This window comes from Tupaia chinensis, unplaced genomic scaffold (assembly GCF_000334495.1).
Source record: "Tupaia chinensis unplaced genomic scaffold, TupChi_1.0 Scaffold000099_1, whole genome shotgun sequence".
Taxonomy (NCBI): domain Eukaryota; kingdom Metazoa; phylum Chordata; class Mammalia; order Scandentia; family Tupaiidae; genus Tupaia; species Tupaia belangeri.
In genome coordinates, this window is record NW_006159563.1 from 5,061,445 (window position 1) to 5,081,683 (window position 20,239).

The window sequence follows — 20,239 nt, forward strand, 5'->3', positions numbered from 1 at the left end:
CCCCTGGAAGGAAAGTCTTGGTTTTCTCCACCCAAATTTTACTTTCTTCTAACCAGTGTGGTTGAGTTCCTGCTGCCTTTGTTTCCCTGACTTCTGGATGAGTCTCTGACAGCACACTTTCTGATTTTTCAATAATTGATGTAGTTTTCACTAAGGAAAATGGTTGAGTTTCAGCTAAAGAATGACCTAAAGCGATATCTGAATCTTTAGGGATCGACTTGGCTACGTTCACAGAATAAGGCTGACTTCCCTGATTCTTTTCTTCTGAAAATACATGTGCCTGCTTTTCCTGTCCTTTTCCTTTCTCTACCTCAGAACCAACAATCATTTTCGATCTTTCATCGTGGTCTTCATTTTGATAGACTTGTGGCAGCATAGCTGCAGCTTTTGATTCCTCCAGTTTAATAGGTCTAGATTCATGTGTACTTTGTGCCTTCCCTCTGTCATTATCTCTAGGCTGTGATGGGACCACTGTTTCTTGTTTTTCTGCCAGCACTTTCTTTTCTCCCAAGGTATATGATCTGGTTTCCAAGTTCTCTTTCTCCTCAGTCGAGCTAGCAGAACTGAGTTTTATTTCCTCTGAAATTTTCAAGGTAGTAGGTTTGGGCATTTCATTTTTCAGACTGTCTTCATTAAGATTAATTAAACTGCTTTTTAATTCTTCTACTGACAAAATTATTGACTCTGGCTTCTCTGATTCCTCCATGATATTTTTACTTCCAAAGTCAGCTAAAGCTGATTTTGGCTGTTGTGGTACCTTATCTACTACATCAAATGAAAAGAGCGATTTTTCTTTTTGATCACTTCTTGGCTCTTCTGCAAGAATAGAAATATTCCATTTAGATGGAGGAGAGATTGCTGGTTTCTGGACTCTCTTACTGTCAGTATTGTGAAGAGGAACATTTTTGGTTTCTTCCATAACTGATTTCTCACCCATGGGGGAATAAGATTCGATTCCAAGGTATTTCTCACCATCAGCAGAAGTAGCTACTGAATTTATGTCCATTCCCTTTGAATAGTCTGAGATTTCTTTCTTTCCATAGACCTCACTAGGCACCTTCGAGTTGGATTTTGGCTGTTGTAAAACTTCCACATTTGATAAAAATGTGGTTTTTTCTTTAAAGTCTTGAGCTTCAACAGATTTAACTGAAATTCCTCTGGATTGATCAGCAGTTTTAGGTTTTACCTCTGGTAATGAATGATCAGCTGGTTTCTCAGTTGCCTTAAAGTCACTGGGAATTGTACCTTTAGGTTCTGACACGGTTGCTGCTTTTTCTACAGGTGGACTTGGCTGAGTTTCTAAATCTTCTTTTTCAGCAACTTTGTTATCTGGAGTACTTGATCCAAAAAATAAACTGGACATCCATGATTTGAAAGATGAAATTCCTTTCTTTCCCTTTTCCTCAGGAAGGGCTGGCTTATCCACCTTTGACTGTTCAGGAAGCTTTTGTGGTTGAGGTTCTTCCTTTGCTTGGACTGAGGAGATGGGTTTTCTTTCTGCAGGAGTTTTCACATCAGAGGCTGGTTTTCCTCTCTCAATAGCGTTATCTCCAACCTTTGACCCCACCAGTTTTGATTCTTCTACCGTTTTGTCTCCAGGTAAAAAAGGTGTGCCCTTCTGTGCTTCTTTTTCATTGCCCGAGGTAGGTTCTGCACCTTCTGCCAATAAATAGGCTGCTTGGACAGGAGAGGTGATAGTTTCTGACTTCATCTGTTCCACTGATGGGCCAGACACTGGCTTCTGCGGGATTCTTTCAGGAGGTAGCTTTATTTCTTTCTGGCTATCTTCTTTGCAAGGCCTAGACACTTCAGTGTGTGCTGCCTCTGCCTCTGCAATGCTTCTCTCTACATTTCCAGGTGGCACAAGAGATTCTGGTTCTTGGGGCAGCTTTATTTCTTCAGAAGAGTCTGTGTTAGTTGACAAGGTCTCTACATTACCCTTGGTGGTACCTAGAGTAGGCCCTGCTTCAGTAGAATGTGGCAGAACTTGCTTTCTGATTTCATGTGTATGGTCCTTATCCAATGAAGCAGCCTTGTGCTGCCCGGCCACCAGATCACTGTTGCCGGAAGAATCCAGCTGTTTGGAGCCTACTGTTCTTTCTTTGTGTTGACCGGCCAAATTATCTGGTTTTTCCAGAGTCCGGTTTTCATCCTTTGGAAAAATACGGGGCTCTTCCATTTTTGTTTCTTTAACATCGACAAGTTCGGTTGTCATAAGTGGTTTCGATTGCTCCAAAGGCAAATTCTCTTTCATAAACAAAAACTGCTTAACACCCTGATCTCGCTTATCCACCAAAGAACTGTTTACACCAGGTGATTTAACTGCCTGATCTGAACCAAGTGCTTTTTCGGGCTTATTTTGTTCTACAAGAAGGTCAGAAGAAGCAAGCTTTGATGGTTCTGTTATACTCTGGGATACATGGGATGAATCTGGTTGGTCTGATTTTTTATCCTGAGGTTCCTTCCTATGGTGTGATGAAACCTCTGAAATTTCAGGCACTGGAGTCGATGCATGATGTTTTCTGTTTTCTTCTTTTCCTTCTTCTCTGCTCCTAAGCTCGGGTCGGCCCTTTTGTAAAGCAGAACTCTCTGTTTCAGTTATGGGAGATTTTACTTGTTCTGTACCTATGGATTCACTTTGTCTACCAAAACTGCTAGTGAATTCTGACCTGGCATGGGGTAATTCTGACAGCTGCTGTGGCTTATCTTGCTTCTTGGGCTCCAAAGCAAGCTCTGCCACAGAAAGATCTTGTCTTTCTGACCCAAAATCTCCCTGAGCTGTAGAAGATGTCGCTATGGTCTGTTTGTTTTTATTGTCACCCAGGATCAGCGATGTTGGGGCTAAATCTGACACTAACTTTTTTGATTCAAGAGAAGAACTTGCTATTTCCTCATGTTTGCCTTTTGTAACTATCTGTTTGGGTGCAGGTGACACTATTTGGGCTGAAGGAATTTCAGTTTCTTCATTTTTTATCTCAACACTTACACTGGGCGAAGGCACAAGTTCAGGCCCTACTACCTCTGAGGCAGACACCAAATTCCTTTTTTGTGATAAAAGTAAGCATTCAGAGTCAGGGGCTGCAGGGAATGAAAACCCTTGTTTGCCTTCTACTCTTGCTTCTTCAAATACATCTGAATGCTGAGAAGATGGTTTGGTTATTGGCAAGTCAGGTTCAACCTCTTTTGTTTCTACCTTTGACTCTGATATAGAGGATATCGTTGGAGGTGAATCACTTTTAATTTGCTTCTCTGCTTCTGACCAACCTAAGTGTTTGGATGAAGAACTCCCAATGGGAGAAACACCTCTAACTGCTATCGTTTCTTCTTCTGTAAGAACTGAATGTTCTTTTACAGATGTTGCCAGCGATGGCAAACCACTTCCTAATTCTCCCTTGCCTACTTTTGTTAAGACTGGCTGTTCATCTCTTGATGAACCTGCTGGGATTTCTTTTTCTTCTAATTTGTCTAAGTTTGAATCAAGCTTAGTTACAGATGTTGTGGCCGTTGAAGAACTGGGTTCTATTTCATTCTTTATTTCTTCTGACAAAGCTGAAGATGCTGGTGCAGGTGGAACACGTCCAACTGCCTTTTCCACTCCTGATGATGCTGAAAGAAGTATTCTAGGTGCGCTTGTTACTTTAGAATCATGTTTCACTGCTGATGAAACCTCAGGTCTAGATAAAGATGTTTCCTTTGAAGGTAAATGTGGCTTTATTACTTCAGGCTCATTCTTGGACAACATTCTCTGTTCTAGTTCAGAAGTCACAGTTGGTGCTAAATTCAGTTCATCGTCCTTCTCTGGCTCATTCACCAATTCAGAGACAACTGAATATTTCATCTCAGACCCTGGAACATTTGCAGGCTGAGGCTCCATTTTTTGATCCTGTGATACATGTGCTGTAACTTCTTGAGAGCTGGGCACAATTTCTTCTTTTCTGACTTTTGACAAAGCCATCTGTTCATCTGCAGATTTTAGAGTGGGTGATGTTTCGGGTTCCTGTTCTTTCTTAATTGCATGGACTGAATCAGGTGAAACTGAATACTGAGATGTAGGCAAAACAGATTTGGTTTCCTCCATTACCACGGTCGATTGTGCAGGTAAGGAAGCAGGTGCTGCAGCTACTGAGGAACCAGGCTTAATTTTTTCCTTCTCTGATTCACTGGATAAAGACGGTGGAATCAAGTCTTGAGACTCAGGCTCTAAAGATGCTTGAGCTTTCTGCTTCTGTGCCATAATGAGATACGCAGATACAGATGTTGAGGTTGTCTGAGCATCTGGCTTAATTTCTGCTTCCTCTGCTTTATTTGTTGAAGGTGGCAGACTCAAGCCTTTAGGTGAAGACAGCAAAGGCAAAGATTCAGCTTTTTGCTTCTGTGATGAATCCACATGCTCAGGTACAGGTGTAGTAGTTGTTGATCCTATTTCTTCCTCTTCTGCTTCTGAAAAGCCGGCATATCCTGAAGCAGACATTGCTGTGAATACTGAATCGGGCTCAATTTCATTTTTTGCTGTTTCTGGGGTTATGTATGGTGGGATTGAAACTTGCGATGCTGAGTCTGGAGAAAACAACCCAGCTTCTTCAGTGTCTTCATCTGATAAAATAGTGTGTTCAGATGGTGATGTTAAATATATTGGAGAATCACACTCAAATTCCCTTTTCTCTGCTTCCTGAGTTGCATATGGTGGAAACGAGAATTCGGATACAAATGCAGAATCTGGAGAAAAAGGTCCAATATCTTCTTGCTCTTCTTCCGATAAATTCATGGGTGACGAGGCACCTTTTAAATTTATAGGGGATCTATTCACAATGTCTTCCTCCTGTGACTCTGGTGTTGCAAAAGGTGGTACTGAAAATTCAGAAGCAGATGTGGAAGAGGGTGTATATCGCTCCACTTCTACTGTCTCTTCTTCTGATAGGACCACATGTTCAGCTGGGGTTGCTGAAAGTGGTGGGGCTTGGCATTCAGAAGGCATCTCAGTTGCATGTGGAAGGAAAGAATGTTCAGATACAGAGGACACATTTGGAGAAAATGGTCCAACATCGCCCTTCTCTTCTTCTGACAGAATCATATGCTCAGAAGAGCCTTTTAATTTGAATTGGGACCCATCATCGATCATTTTCTTTTGAGATTCCTGTGTTGCACTTGGTGGAACTGCATGTTTGGAAGTCAATTTTGAATCTGGTGTAAAATGCTCATTTTCTAAACCCTCCTCTGATGGGACTACATGTTCTGATGTAGCAGCAGAAGGCAAGGATGGCTGGCATTCAGAAGTCTTCTCAGTTGTGGGTGGTGGCAGAGAGGGTTCAGAAGCAGAGGACGCAGATGGGGAATACAACCCAGTGTCTTTCGTCTCTTCCTCTGGCAGAATCACATGCTCAGAAACACCTTTTGACTTCAACTTGTCAATTGTTTTCTTCTGTGATTCTTTGGTTGCAGGTGATGGAACTGAATATTCAGAAGCAGATGTGGAATCTGGTGTGTAACGTCCACTTTCTGAGGCCTCATCTCCTGACAGGACCATGTGTTCTGGAGTGACTGTTGACAATAGCGGAGACTGGCATTCAGAAGTCTTCTCTGTTGTGGATGGTGAGAGAGAGCGTTCAGACACAGAGGCTGCAGCTGGGGAATAAGGCTCAGAATCTTCATTCTCTTCTTCTGACAAGATCGCATGTTCGGATGAAGCTTTTACTTTGAATAAAGAAACTGGCTCAGTTTCTCTCTTCTCTAGTTCATGGTTCAGATCCTGTGGGACCGAACATTCAGATGCAAAAGCAGAATCCGTAGAAACAGACTCATTTTCCTCTCTTTCTTCCTCAGACAATGGGACATGTTCAGGTGTTGTTGTGTTCAATAATGGAAGAACAGGTTCTTCTTGGTACTCCATGTCAGGGGACAAACGTGGTGGGAAGGGCTTCTCAGAAACTAATGGACTTTCTGGATAATCGAGTTCTATGGTCTCTTCTGCTAAATTAGAATCTTCAGGTGTGGAGGTAGCAGCTGTTGTTAAGGAAGCTTCTACTTCTTTCTGTGGTTCTTCTAGCACTGCAGGTTCAGCAAGAGAAATGGATGGCTCAGGCACGTTTTCTTCCTTCTCTCCTTTGACGCTGGGATGAGGAGGGGTCAGTTGTTCCGAGACTGGTTCTGCTCTTTCTGGTGAAGTCAGGTCAGGCTGTTCTTTGTCTGGGCTGAAACCTTCCTGGATAGATGCTGCCAGACCTGGCAAACCAGTGTCCAGAGAACTCTTCTCTGCCTCCAGTGAAATGGAATGGTCCTCAGAATACACATCTTCCTTCTTCACTTCACCAACTAAAGAGGCTGAGACTGAAGAGTCATTCTCTAAAGCTACGGTTCCTGGTGAATCACGCTCAGATTCTTCCTTTGCTGTTTCCAGGAACCCAGTTGCAGATATGCTGGGTGGCAGAGAAGAAGGCGCCACTTCGTGAGTGTTTGCTTCATTGCCTATCAGCTGTGGCCCCAACTGTGGCGGCCTGAGCTGTATTTCTTCTTCTGCTGTGTCCTTACTTGAGAAAGAGGAAACTGCGTGCTCAGCTGCAGATGTGGCATTTAGCGAGGAATTGACACGAATTTTCTTTTGATCATGACTGAACAAAGAGGACAGGGACTTGGATTCTTTAGAGAGTGCACCCCTCCAGGGTGAAGCAAGCTCTTTTCCTTTATTATCTTCTATGCTTCGGGCTACTAAATTGCCTGATTTGGAAACTATATTAGACTCACGATTGCCCAAATCTGGCTCCAGACTAATGGCTGCATCTTTGCCTTTCCTATAATGTATTTCTTTAATTACATAACCCTTGGGCAATGTTCCATAAAATTGCAGTGGAATTAATTCTTCTTTAACCGAATTAAACATCTTAATTTTATATTGTACCGTCCCTATGTAGACGGGCTTTAACACTAATGGTTTGTGTTCTTTGTATATCGCACCAGTAATAGGAGGTGTATTTGAGGCAGTCTTCTTTTTTCTTGTTTGATCATAAATACCAGTGGACAACTTCTCTTTTTCCGTATTTAGCATCTGGCTTTCTGAATTAAAAGGATGGTCTTTTTTGTTTGATGGAATATCTTGGGATTCAACAGAATTCCTTTTTCTGTTGCCTTTCCTTCTCAATGATGGTGAACCATGCTTGGTCTTATTGCTTCTCTTCCGACCCTTTTTAACCTCATCTACAATAAAAGAAACATTTCCTGGAGGAGAATTCACAGTGGACCCTTCCAGACTACACACGCCGGAAGTCTGACTTTCCTCTGAAGCCCAAGGAGTGGAAGATCGACTTGAATTGGTCTCCCAGGCTATTCCACTGTCCTCCCGCTGAACGGCCACCATGGAGAAGGAAGGGTCGGAGATGATACATCCCTGCTTCATCTTGCCCTCTGCATCCTGGTCTGACAACCTAGAGCAAAAAATAGTAATACTCGTTCACTATAATAATATTATCAACACTAAGCATTAAAATAATAAACACATGCCATATTTTTAGCAGGTCAAAGATTCATGTGAAATTAAACTACTGAGATCACTAATGCCACCCACATCAAAAATAGGGATGTATGAAAAATACAAATACAGTAACAGATTCCAGGTCAGAATGACTCGATGTCCTGCACACTAAAAAAGGCTAACTTCACTACCTTCCTCATTAGGACGACCTCCTAATCTCACTGAGGCTCTCCACTCAGCCTCATTCTACTCACAGTCATTTGGATCTTCAAAGTGATTTTTGCATCGGTGCCCTCTCTGTTACCACCTACCCTAGCTTTTTTTAAGATATAATTCTTATTATAATTTTTCATTTAAATGTAATAGTCTTTGTAGGGTACGGTGCAGGTTTTCACATACATTCAATGCGTAAACCAATCAGGAAAATAAACAGACTACCATCTCTAGCATTGATCATTACCTCATGTTGTGCACATGTAAAATCGGCTTTCCTGTTTTGATTTTTTTTAAAGAATTATTTATTTGATTTTAGTTATTATTATTATTATTTTAATTTGCTATAGGACACGTGTACTCATTAGAGAGAGAGAGAAAGTGAGAAAGTAAGCTGTCAGGTCTGGGACTAGAACCATGGTCAGACATGTGGGAGTCTAGGACCTCAAACACCATACCACCACTTTTCGGGGTTATTTTTAAATATTTATTGAATTGTCATCAATTCTTTACAAGTGCCTTAGCTTTTTTATTCCTTCACTCCTGAATTATTTCCATCAGCTTCTTAGCTGGTCAGCTAGTATCACATCTATCTCTTACATTCCCCAACCCTCAACCCATTTGCTCATCTTTCCAGACTAGCTTTACCAAACACTTTCACCATGCCACTCCTGGCTCAAAAACCTTCGTAAATTCCTCATTTTTAAAGAAAACAGAGTTCAAAGTCCTGAGCTCTCCAATCTCTATCCAACATTATTTCCAAGTACTCACCTCTGTTCTTCCCCTACATGATAAATTTATATTTTAATCCTATAGTTTACTAGTTGTTCAGTAAATATATCATGGCAATTCTGAGTCATGATGAAGGGAAAACAGGTCATTGAATATAGAGATATCACAAGAAATGCCAGCCTATTGTGTTTTACATTCTTCATCTGAAAAACAGGTATAATAGAACCTACCTCATGGTGGTGCTGTGATGAAAAGCTTAGGGAAAATGTCTGGCATGTAGTTAGTGCTCAGTAAAAATTATCTATAATGAGGCCTTTCAGGGAACCAGCAGTTAGCGTAATGGCTATGTCGCTGGACTCCCACGTAGTCGACCGCGGTTTGCGTCCCAGACATGGTGACTTAGAACTCACGCCGGGCGCGTGTGCGTATGTGCCCAAGATCCCGAGAGGAGAACGGAGGAGAAGGGATTGTGGCGTGACCATCCCCCCAGGGGGTGATTTCTCGCTTTCTGTCTCTATGTCTGTCTCTGTCTGTCTGGCCAGCGCACACGCCCTATAGCGAAAACCTCTCAAAAAAAAAAAAAAAAAAAAGAGGCCTTTCATAGAGCCCTTGGGCTCAAGACCAAGAAGTGTGGCCATGGTCATTTTTGACTGCTGTTGGTAACTGGCTGTCTCAGACTGCTCTCATACTCCCTCTGACATGGCTGGCTTTCTTGCCTGTCAAATGCCACTGAGCCCCTGTCTCAGACTCTGCACTACTTTTCTGGAATTCTCTTCTACCTCTTTTACACTTGTACTTATGCTGTTCTTCCACACAGAATGCTTATCCCCACCTCCACCCCATATTTTATTCATATTTCTATCTACACTTCAAGACTTTGTTTTTAAAGAATTCTTTATTTAATTTTGTTTATTATTATTATTATGCTTAATTTTCTATGGGACATGTGCGCTTACCAGGGAGAGATGGGGAGAGAGAGAGAGAAAGTGAGAAAGCAAGGTGCCGGGTCCAGTACTCAAACCAAAGTTGACTATGCAGGGGTCCAGTGCTTTAACCACTGCGGCACCTGCTGGCCCCCAGGACTTCTATCATGCCTGAATAATTCATTGTCATGTTTGCCATCATTTCATAAATACTAAGTTCAAGATTAAAACACCAAGGGCTACTTCCTCATAGGAATATGGCTATAGTCTGAGAGAAATCCAAACTATTAACTATGTCTTTCTACGACAACAGAAACAAAATAACTCCCTACCTTACAACTACTATGTTTACGTATTAAATTAAAGGTTTTAAAAAAAATACAGTTAAATTCAGGTCCTTTACTAAATTTTTAAATCATCAGTCACTGCTTGCATCACCGATCTTTAATTCTGGAACACTTTACGATCACTTATGAGGAGCTTTCTAATGATACTGAAACCATGCTATACCCCTCTTCATAGAGATTCTGATTTAATTTTACTAAGGTAGAGTCTGGGCATTGCTATAATGTTATATTTTAAAAGCTTCCAAGCGTGGGCTGGCTTTGTAGTATGATGATAATGCACAGTTCAAGAGAAAATGGATCCCATATGGTTTCCACAGTTTGAATCCCTGGGCCCAGTCAGCTGGAAACCCAACAAGTACACGAGTGAGTGCCCACGATCCAGTGGGCTGGAAGACTGGAAGAAGAGGATTGCAGCATGACCAGGCCCTGTGGAGGGTGCTTCTCTCTCACTCTCACTCACATATGTATGCACACATGCTCTATCATGTATAAAGGGGAAAGACTTCCAGTTGACTCCAGTGTGCATCCAGAGGTGAAATCACTAGCCTAAACAATCCTAGCTCTGAAACTTAAATAACACATACCTCTCTTGCTTACTTTGAACCGTTTCTGGTTTATTAGTTGTGGCTGAGGATCAGGACCACAAATCGATGCAGATACGTTCCACTCCCTTTGTTGAACGTCAGGGGTTACGGATGTCCTGAGTTCTTGATCTCCTTAGCCCTCAGCACAGCCGGAGAGCACCTTGGCAGCCAGGGGTAGGCCGCTGGCCTGCAATAGGAAGCTGCCCCACCCATTCACCCCATGTGCTATAAATAATATCGTTTTCTGTACATGCCATTAGTGAAAGTGTTGGGAAGCAGTGGGAAGAACTGGTCTCTGCACTTCCCTGGCAGCTGTTATTTACTATGTTTAACTTTATTAAACTACGGGACTTAATTAGGAATTAAAACTCTATCTTGGTGCTAAGCTATATCTTATTATTAACTGTATTTCCAGGTTCTTTCAGATACCAGTTAAAGTTATTCCTCAGAATTTTCAATTCATATACTGCTTCCTCCCTCCATGTAACTTAGCAGGATGAAATTTAAAAGTTAAGGTTATGGGGGCTGGTGGCATGGTGGTTAAGGTGCTGGGCTCCCACATGGCCGACCACAATTTGAGTCCTGAACCTGGTGGCTTGCATTCTCACTCTCCTTCTCTCTCTCTCTCTGTCTCTCTCTGGTCAAAACTGAAGAATAACGATAATAAATAAAATTAAAGAAATAATTCTTTTTAAAAGAAGAGTCAAGGTTCTGATATGCATTTGGAAAGTCAGCATTTTGAATGCCCATGACTGTAGTAACATTGTAAAAACAATTGCAAATTCAATTTAGAGCTAATCATTGATTATAAATGTAATGTATCCAATCAGAGCAGTTTTTATTACTAATAGAATAAGTTCATGAGTGCTTAGGAGGAAACCCAGATAGTGTTCATAAGAAGGTAAAGCATCATGGGAACCAGCAGTTAGCGTAATGGCTATGTCGCTGGACTCCCACATAGTCGACCGCAGTTCACGTCCCGGACCCAGTGGCTTAAAACTCACGCTGGGTGTGTGTGTGTGTGCGTGCCCAAGATCCCAAGAGGAGAATGGAGGAGAAGGGATTGCGGCGTGGCCATCCCCCCTGGGGGGTGATTTCTCGCTTTCTGTCTCTATGTCTCTCTCTGTCTGTCTGGCGAGTGCACGCGCCCTATAGCGAAAACCTCTCCAAAAAAAAAAAAAGACGGTAAAGTCTCTGAGTTGAAGTCACTCAATCCATCATTTGCTTATTCATACACTAATTTATTTTTCTGTTTAATAAACTTTTATTGAACTTAGATATTAATAATACAAATATAAAGATATTAATAATACAAAGACAAAGTTCTTTTAAGAAATTAAAATTCTAATAGTCAAAACTAAACATTTTAATGTAATATAGCAAATATTATTATAGAAGATAGGCAAGATTCGGCTGTCTCTGGCCTGGTGTTAGGCAGCCAGGTCCCACATCGCTGCATAGATCTGGAGCCACCAGCCTGAGAAACATACCAGGTGTGTGTGCATATGCGCCCAAACCCCCAAAAGAGGAAGAGATGGATGAGAAGGGATTGCATCATGGCCATTCCCCAGGAGAATGCAGGGATACTTTCTCCTCTCTCTCTCTCTCTCTCTCTCTCTCAGGATGATTTCTTACTCTTCTTCTCTCTTTCTCTATTTCCATCTCTCTCTAGGGAGCACATGTGCCTTATGGGGGAGGAAAAAAAAAACTAAAGAAAAACAAGGGCCAGCAGGTAGCATGTTGGTTAAGGGCACTGGACTCCCACATGGCTGACCATGGTTCAAGTCCTGTACCTGGCAACTTGCTTTCTCTTTCTCTCTGTGTCTCTATGTGTCTCTCTTTGGTCAAATTAAATTAAATTAAATAATTCTTTAAAAAATAATAATAAAGAAAAACAAGACAAAAACAAAACCTGACCAAATAAATAGCAGGAATTATTTCCTAAATTCCGATAAGGACCCATCACATGCAAAGCAACATGAATAGCAAGAGGAATAAGTCAGACATCAACTTCTAGGAACTTAGAGACTAGCATGGAAATATACCTGCAGACAGATCATTTTAACACAGTGTGGCACATGCTGCAACAGAAAGAATATGTAAAAGGCATCAGATGTGGTACACAGAAGAAAAGATTTTACCTTTGGGTTCAAGTGGGGCAGGCTATGTGAATACATGTATGAGAGGAGTTGCAAATCGAATCACAGAGGCTGATGTAAGGTTTTCAAGGCACACATGAGTTTTCCAGGAAGACTAAGTTGCAGGGGATGGAGGAAACCATAGGGTGTATCTGGGTGTGTGTTGGGGGCACCTTTGCAAAAGCCTGTAATGAGCTTGAATGTTGCGAGACCCAGTGGTATATATGTCAGTATTATGCAGATGCCTCCAAACACTACTCCAACCTTGAACAACTGATCTTTGGGGGGTGGGGGGGAGCAGATAATCCTTTGTTAGGAGGGGCCATCCTGTGTGCTAAGGATCCTTGGCCTCTGTCCACTAGACTCTAGCAGCACTCTACCGCAGCTAAAAATGCCGTGAGATATATACTGGTATAGATGGGTCCCAGAGTGAGAAAAGCAGTCAACCATGGGCAACATCAACCTTGGTGAGAATGTAGGCAAAAGAAAAACATGTAGGGTAGGAATATTTGTGTTCTGGGATTCCCAGTGAAGAGGTAAACACAGGCTTAACTGTTTAGCACTGGAATTCTTTAACAGCTACTGAGTCTTAGCACAGAGTAGAAACTGAACCCACCAGTACTGCTGTCAAATTCCTCCAAATGTTGAGCACTGGTTACTAAGAGACAGAGAGCTTTATCTGAAAGAATGTGTCAGGTTGGGATCTTTTTAAAAATATAACAGCAAGCCAGGGTAGACTTCTCCTGGCTGTTCCACTGACTTTTGTTTAACACTAAAATCAGAACTCTATAAGAACAAGAAGTATGAGGACTAATTGGGCCAGAAAGTAGGAGAAATCTGATCGGATTTCCATGGTGGCCCTCCAGCAATTTTTATTGTTGAATTTGCAAGAGAAAAAGAGCTCTAACATTGTGGCATTGAAAATAAAGATAATACAATTAAAAATAAAACTCAATTCATCTATTAGATATTATCAGGGATTGTCCACATGTCTAGCTTAGTATATAGCAACGTTTTCCTTTTCTCTTATCTTTTTTTTTTCCAGTTTTGCCAAGGGGTACATGCACTCACTGCAGAGAGAGAGAGAGAGAGAGAGAGATGGGAAGTGAGAAATCACCCCCAGAGGGGATGGCAAGCCCACAATCCTTTCTCATCCTTTCTCCTCGTGGGATTCTGAGCACACACACAAACGCACACATACACACATACACACACCTGGCTTGATTTTCAAGCCGCTGGGTCTAAGACTGGAACCATGCAGTCAGCCACATGGAATCCAGCCACCTTAACCTCCACACCACCTACTGCCCTTTCCCTATCATTTTTTAAGGAAAAACAAAACTCCATGAAAGCCTCACCGCAGCACATGCTGCTGAGATAAGCAGAGGTTGGTGAAATACACCTGAGCCCTGGAGCTTCAGGAGGGAGGACTCTTGCCTGGTGCCAACAGAGAGACTTGGATAGTGGTGGATTGGCTCTCCTAGGCCTGTTGGATAAACCTTAAAGAAATTTCACCGAAGACATAGTGAAGGCACCCTCCAGCTACAAGGAGAAGCATCCTTGAGAACCTTCTGTACTGTGTGCAGAGAAAAGTACAAGATGGAAGGTCAGGCTGAAAATTCTGATTGAGCAGCAACCCCACACCTTCCTTTTAATCTCCAAGCACTTCTCCACTGAACTTTGATCTAGTCCCCAAACTAATGCTGCCAATAATTCATTATTGGAGGAACATTAATCATGATGCTGCAATTAACCACAAGCCCTCAGATACTGGCTGCCAGATTAACTTTGGATGACAAGTCATTAACATCATTAACTTCATGATTTCTGCAAGTGCAGGATGAGAAAGGTATTCTGTGCATATGGAAAACCTTTAGAAAATTTCCAGCCCCCATTTTTCCTTTATTTCAAAGCAATGAGCTCTAGAGGATGTGTGGAAAACTTGATCTTTTTTGAAACAGTGAATTTCCCTCTCCATGGGGACTAAATATGAGAGAAGAACTGCAACCTGAAAGATTCACCTCTCAACAGTTTATAAGGTCTGGTAACAAAATCTATTTTGACAACTAAACTTCCCATCTCTCCTCTTCAACTCTCCACGTAACTATGCTGGTCTTTTACATTATTCTCTTTCTACCCCCTTCAGTGCTTACTGCACTTTCATCAAATTCTGCCATGTTAGGTTGGTGGCAGAGGGCCTGCTTTCTATGAAGCTGAACGCAGACAGCAGCAGCCTGGCTGCAGAGTTACCAGGTGGGAAACGTCTAGAAGACCTAGCTGACCACCCACCCCCTCATCAGGCTCAAACACCAACACCTGAAAAAAACAAAAACCTTGCCTCAAACAGAACACGGACTGTAAAACCAAACTCATGAAAGGTGGTCTCTAAACTTCCAGAGAGAAAAAAGTACAGAGCGATGAAATTGTTCTAGCCTTTTAACTTGTAAAATCTCCAAACTGGAAGTCAGCATAACAAAATCAATCACATAATTCTTATTTCTGGAGGACTGTGTTGAGATAATTATGATTATTGTAAACCTTTTTATCCCCCAAATCATTTTGATAAGACTTTAAAGCACTTGCAATTCTTAAGCAGTTCTACAATTAAGGTGAATTTTCTCCATAATGTTCTTTTATTAATCACCCCCAAAGGAGAAAGACAGAAAAACTCAATTAAAAAAAATTATGTACAGGCTGGCCAGTGGTATGATGATTAGGCAGCTGGATCCCACATAGCTGACTGTGCAGTTTGAGTCCCAGACCCGTGGCTTAAGAAGCGCACTGGGCATGTGTGTGTAAGTGCCTAAAATCCTGAAAGGAGGAAGAGATAGGGGAAACACGGTTGTGGTATGACTATCCCTCGTGGGGAGAGGGGTGCATTGTCACTTTTCTCCCTCTCTCTGTGTAGCTCTCTCTCTCTCTCTCTCTGGCAAACACATATGCCCTTTGGCAAAAATTTTAAAAGTATAACATGCATTTGATCCCTAAACTGTTTTTAAAAACATAATATAGGCAACGCTTGTTAATTACCCCCACATTTTCTCAGTTGAACTCAGATGAAAACTCAAAATTTTTAGGTCCTGTCTTGAAAATAAAGATATTTCCTAATATAAGATATAAATTTCACTGTAGAATGTGTAGGAAAACAGGGGGAAAAAAAACACAAAAAATGTAAAAATCAGTAATCCAAACACTCAAAGATGGCCACTTCTTTTTTCTTTTTAAGAGATTTTTGCTATAGGGCACGTGTGCTTGCTGGAGAGACAGAGAGAGATAGAGAGACAGAAAGCAAGAAATCACCCCCCGGGGGGATGGCCATGCCTCAATCCCTTATCTTTCATTCTCCTCTCAGGATCTTGAACACACATGCACATATGCCTAGCATGAGTTTTAAGTTGCCAGGTTCAGGACTTGAACTGCAGTCAGCTATGTGAGTGTCCAGCAATGTAACCATTAAGCCATCTGCTGGTCTTTCTCTCTCGAAAGGCTGGCTCATTTGCACTCTTACCAGTAGTGTGTATAATAGCCTTACATTCCTACCCACACCCTTATCAACCATGTGAGCCCTGTCTTGATTGCTGTTTTTAGACAAAGTGTGACTGAGCTGACTCTTAGTGAGGTCACTCCCTTATATGAAATTCAACACTTGAGATTTACCGGAATTCTCTGCTGGTAGAATACTTCTCTGATAATCCTACTACAGTGTTTATTAAATATTCCTTTGTATTATTATTATTATTATTATTTTATTGCCAAAGGGAGCATGTATGAGAGAGAGAGAGTGAATACCTCTGATGGGGCAGGCCACACTGCAATCCTTGCCCCTCCATTTTTCCATCTTAGCACAACTTGGGTCATGCATACATATGTGCCTTTGTGGTTTTGAAGCTGCTGGAACCAAGGTTCCTGAACCACAGTCGGCCATGTGGAATTAGACTCCAAATGCACAGCGCTTACTCACTGTGCTATCGGGGCAGACCCAGTTACTTTGCATTACTGTAATTTGTATTTGACAATATGTTCCTTGACAATACACTGCATGAAACATCTTGGAATCTAGAATCCATGTCTCAGTGTAGACCACAGTGAACATCCCGTGGGATAGTGACAGCATTGCATAGTGGTAGGAATAGCATTTTATGCCTCAGAGAGGGCTAGGTTTAAATCCCAGCTTTACTACTTACTAGCTGTGTGCGGCGATTTGAATGTGCCCCCCAAAATGTGTATGTTAAAATTCTGTCACCAATGTGATAATATTGGGTCGTTGGAAAAGTCGTGACATATTTTTCTATACAAAAATGCATTAGAACTTTCTGACAGCCCAGTAGTATTAAGAGGTAGGATTTTTGAGTAGGTATGAAGTCGTAAGGACAAAGCCGTCTTAAGTGGGATTAGTAACCTTATAAAAGAGGTTGAGGGGAAAGCTCTAGGCCCTTTTGCCCGTTCCACCAGGTAAGGACTCAGCAAGAAGGTGTGAGCCCTGACCACACAGCAAAGCTGTGGTGCCTTGTTTTTGGACTCCTGACTCTTGAGAACTGTGAGAGGTTTCTGTTCCTGTTGTTTGTAAATTATCCAATCTCAGGCATTTTATTATGGAAGCATGAATAGACTAACACACTGTGAGTTGGGCAAATTACTTCCTCTGCGTTCTTCAGTAGAAGGTCATCATCAATTGCATAGGGAGACTCATACCCACCTCATGAGGCGGACCTGTTGGAATCTACCTTGTACTGGGACCAGCAGCAGGTATAATGGCTATGTCACTGGAATCCCATGTAGTTGACCTCAGATCGAATCCCGGACCCGGTGGCTTAAACTCACACCGGACGCGTGTGCGTGCGTGCTCATGATCCCGAGAGGAGAATGGAAGAGAAGGGACTGCGGCATGGCCATCCCCCTGGGGGGTGATTTCTCACTTTCTGTCTCTCTATCTCCCTCTGTCTTTCTGGTGAGCACATGTGCCCTATAGCAAAAACCTTTCCAAAAAACCTTTGTACCTTGTACAAAGCTTGGCAAATAACACACATGCCATATGTTTGTTCTCCTCCTTTTTCTTTCTAATGTTGAATTAATCTTGTGAAGTACAAACTCTGACAATCTATAAGCCCACTTTAATTTATTAATAAGGTTGCAATTAAGGCAGAAGATACCTCTTTATCAAAGACTACCTCTGGAGGACCAAGCAGTTAGCGTAATGGCTATGTTGCTGAACTCCCACATAGCGGTTCAAGTCCTGGACCCGGTGGCTTAAACTCACACCGGGCGCGTGTGCGTGCATGCCCAAGATCCCAAGAGGAGAATGGAGGAGAAGGGATTGCGGCGTGGCCACCCACCCTGGGGGGTGATTTCTTGCTTTCTGTCTCTCTGTCTCTCTCTTTCTGGCGAGCGCACGCACCATGTAGCAAAAACAAACAAACAAACAAACAAAAAACACTCTAAAAAAAAAATAAAGACTACCTCTGGAAAGTATAACCAAGCAAAGCTGGCACATGTCACTCATTCATTATTCATTCACTAGTTAACATCCATGAGTGTGTATTATGTATTCCAAAGACAAATTACACACAGTCTCTACACAAATGAAAATGTAAAATGAAAACCCTTTTAGTGCCAGGACTGTTCATAAAGCTGAGAGAGTTGTTCCAGTTGGACCTCTCAGTAGCTCTGAGTACATCATTCCAGGTCCTGTTCCAGTTCCAAGCCATCAATTATTACATGGGGATATTAGGACTAGATACTGGAATGTGACTGGGATGTATTCAAATACAGGTTGAGTATTTCTAATCCAAAAATCCCAAATGTTCCAAAATCTAAATCTCTTTGAGCACCAACATGACACCATAAGTGGAAAATTCCACACCTGACCTCAGGAGACAGATTGCAGTCAACATGTTGCAATACAGAAATATTATATAAAATTAGGTTACGTATATAAGGTATGTATGAATTTCGGGTTTAACCTTGAGTTTCATCCCCAAGATACCTCATTATGATTATGCAAATATTCTAAAATCTGAAAAACTCCGAAATCCAAACCACTCATGGTCCCAAGCATTTTAGATAAAAAATACTCAACCTGTATTAACTAGAAAGCTTTTATGTTTTCTGACAACCCAGCCAGGGAAGTTAGAGAAAAGACACTAGTGAGGTGAGATAGCTGCAGTCCAGGTTGCAGCTCACACCTGGGTTTTGTTTCCTTTTTTTGGCTTTTATGTGACAAAGAAAGTTAGGGAGAATTTAAGAAAAGAAAGAAGAAAAACCAGGTGTTTTTTTATTTTGTTTTGTTTTTAGCCATAGGACATGTGTGCTCACCAAAAAGGGACAATGAGAGGGAAAGTAAGAAATCATCCCCTCAGGAACCAGCAGGTAGCATAATGGCTATGTCGCTGGACTCCCACGTAGTCGAACGTGGTTCGCGTCCCGGACCCGGTGGCTTAAAACTCACGCCGGGCGCGTGTGTGTGTGTGCCCAAGATCCCGAGAGGAGAATGGAGGAGAAGGGATTGCGGTGTGGCCATCCTCCCTGGGGGGAGATTTCTCGCTTTCTGTCTCTCTGTCTCTCTCTGTCTTTCTGGTGAGCGTACGGGCCCTATAGCAAAAACCTCTCCAAAAAGAATAAAAGAGTCGGAGTAGGCTCAAAGACATCCAGCAGCTCTCAACAGCATGTTCTGGAACACTGGGAGACAGTCAAAGGCGGGTGGGACTCTGATTCTTCGGGTCAAACTGATTAAGACCTTTTCACCACCAGCGCCTAGATGGTATATGCTAACGTCAGCGTTGGGTTCTGACAGATCTCTGGGGCTGGAACTCTGTAATCAACACGATTTAGTATATTTGCAGTGGAGATGCATGTGGGTGGGAAAGATTCATTCCTTCAGACCTGAAACAGGTTTTTACATTTTTTCTGATGGCGTGCTGTAGTGGTTAAGGACTAACAGTAGCTTTGGGCTGTAGTATTGAGGCTACTGATGTCCAAACAACTCCAGATTGTAACATATTAGGCTGTCAGAAAAGCCACGGCAGGGAACCAGCAGTTAGCATAATGGCTATGTCGCTGGACTCCCATGTAGTCGACCGTGGTTCGCATCCCGGACCCAGTCGCTTAAAAATCATGCCGGGCGCGTGTGCGTGTGTGCCCAAGATCCCGAGAGGAGAATGGAGGAGAAGGGATTGCGACGTGACCATTCCCCCTGGGAGGTGATTTCTCGCTTTCTGTCTCTATGTCTCTCTCTGTCTGTCTGGTCTGTCTGGCAAGCGCACGCACCCTATAGCGAAAACTTCTCCCAAAAAAAAAGAAATGGTATCTTATTGCATTCCCTCTTCAGATCTCTATATTCCAGACAAAAAGCAAAGGGCAGTGAAAGCAATGCAACCTCATCTCTGGTTGTTGGCACGACTTGCTTTGATGAATGCTGAAACCTCTCCTGGGTGACAGATCAGTTCAAACATCTATACTTGGCTCCTGGACTTGACAGATACTGATCATTTTTATTTACCATTAAATATATTTTTCCCCCCTGGATACCATCTCAAACATAAAATTATGCTCAGCAATTTTACCTAATGTCATTTTCTTCATCACATCTTGGACAGTTTATAGGTATATATTTATAATCTTTTTTGACTAATAGAAAAATTAACTATTTAATAATTTTGTTGTTGTTGTTGATATAGGGAATGTTCATTTTCTGGAGAGAGACAGAGAGAAAAGAGAGAGGAAAAGTGAAAAACCACCCCTCAGTAGGGATGGCCACACCACAATCCCTTCTCATCCACTCTCCTCTCAGGATTTTGGGCACGCATGCACACACACCCAGCTGGCCCTCAACAATATTTTTGAG

The 20,239-nt window shown here is 42.1% G+C and overlaps 1 protein-coding gene across 1 annotated transcript in view; it reads right to left on the reverse strand.

The window, feature by feature from the left end:
* The window catches only part of CMYA5 (cardiomyopathy associated 5), a 91,017-nt gene that overhangs the window by 53,125 nt on the left and 17,653 nt on the right, over positions 1 to 20,239 (reverse strand). The window contains exon 3 of the mRNA XM_027769965.1: positions 6 to 7,415. Coding sequence (XP_027625766.1) covers positions 6 to 7,415 — 7,410 coding nt within the window. The remainder of the gene's footprint in view (positions 1 to 5; positions 7,416 to 20,239) is intronic.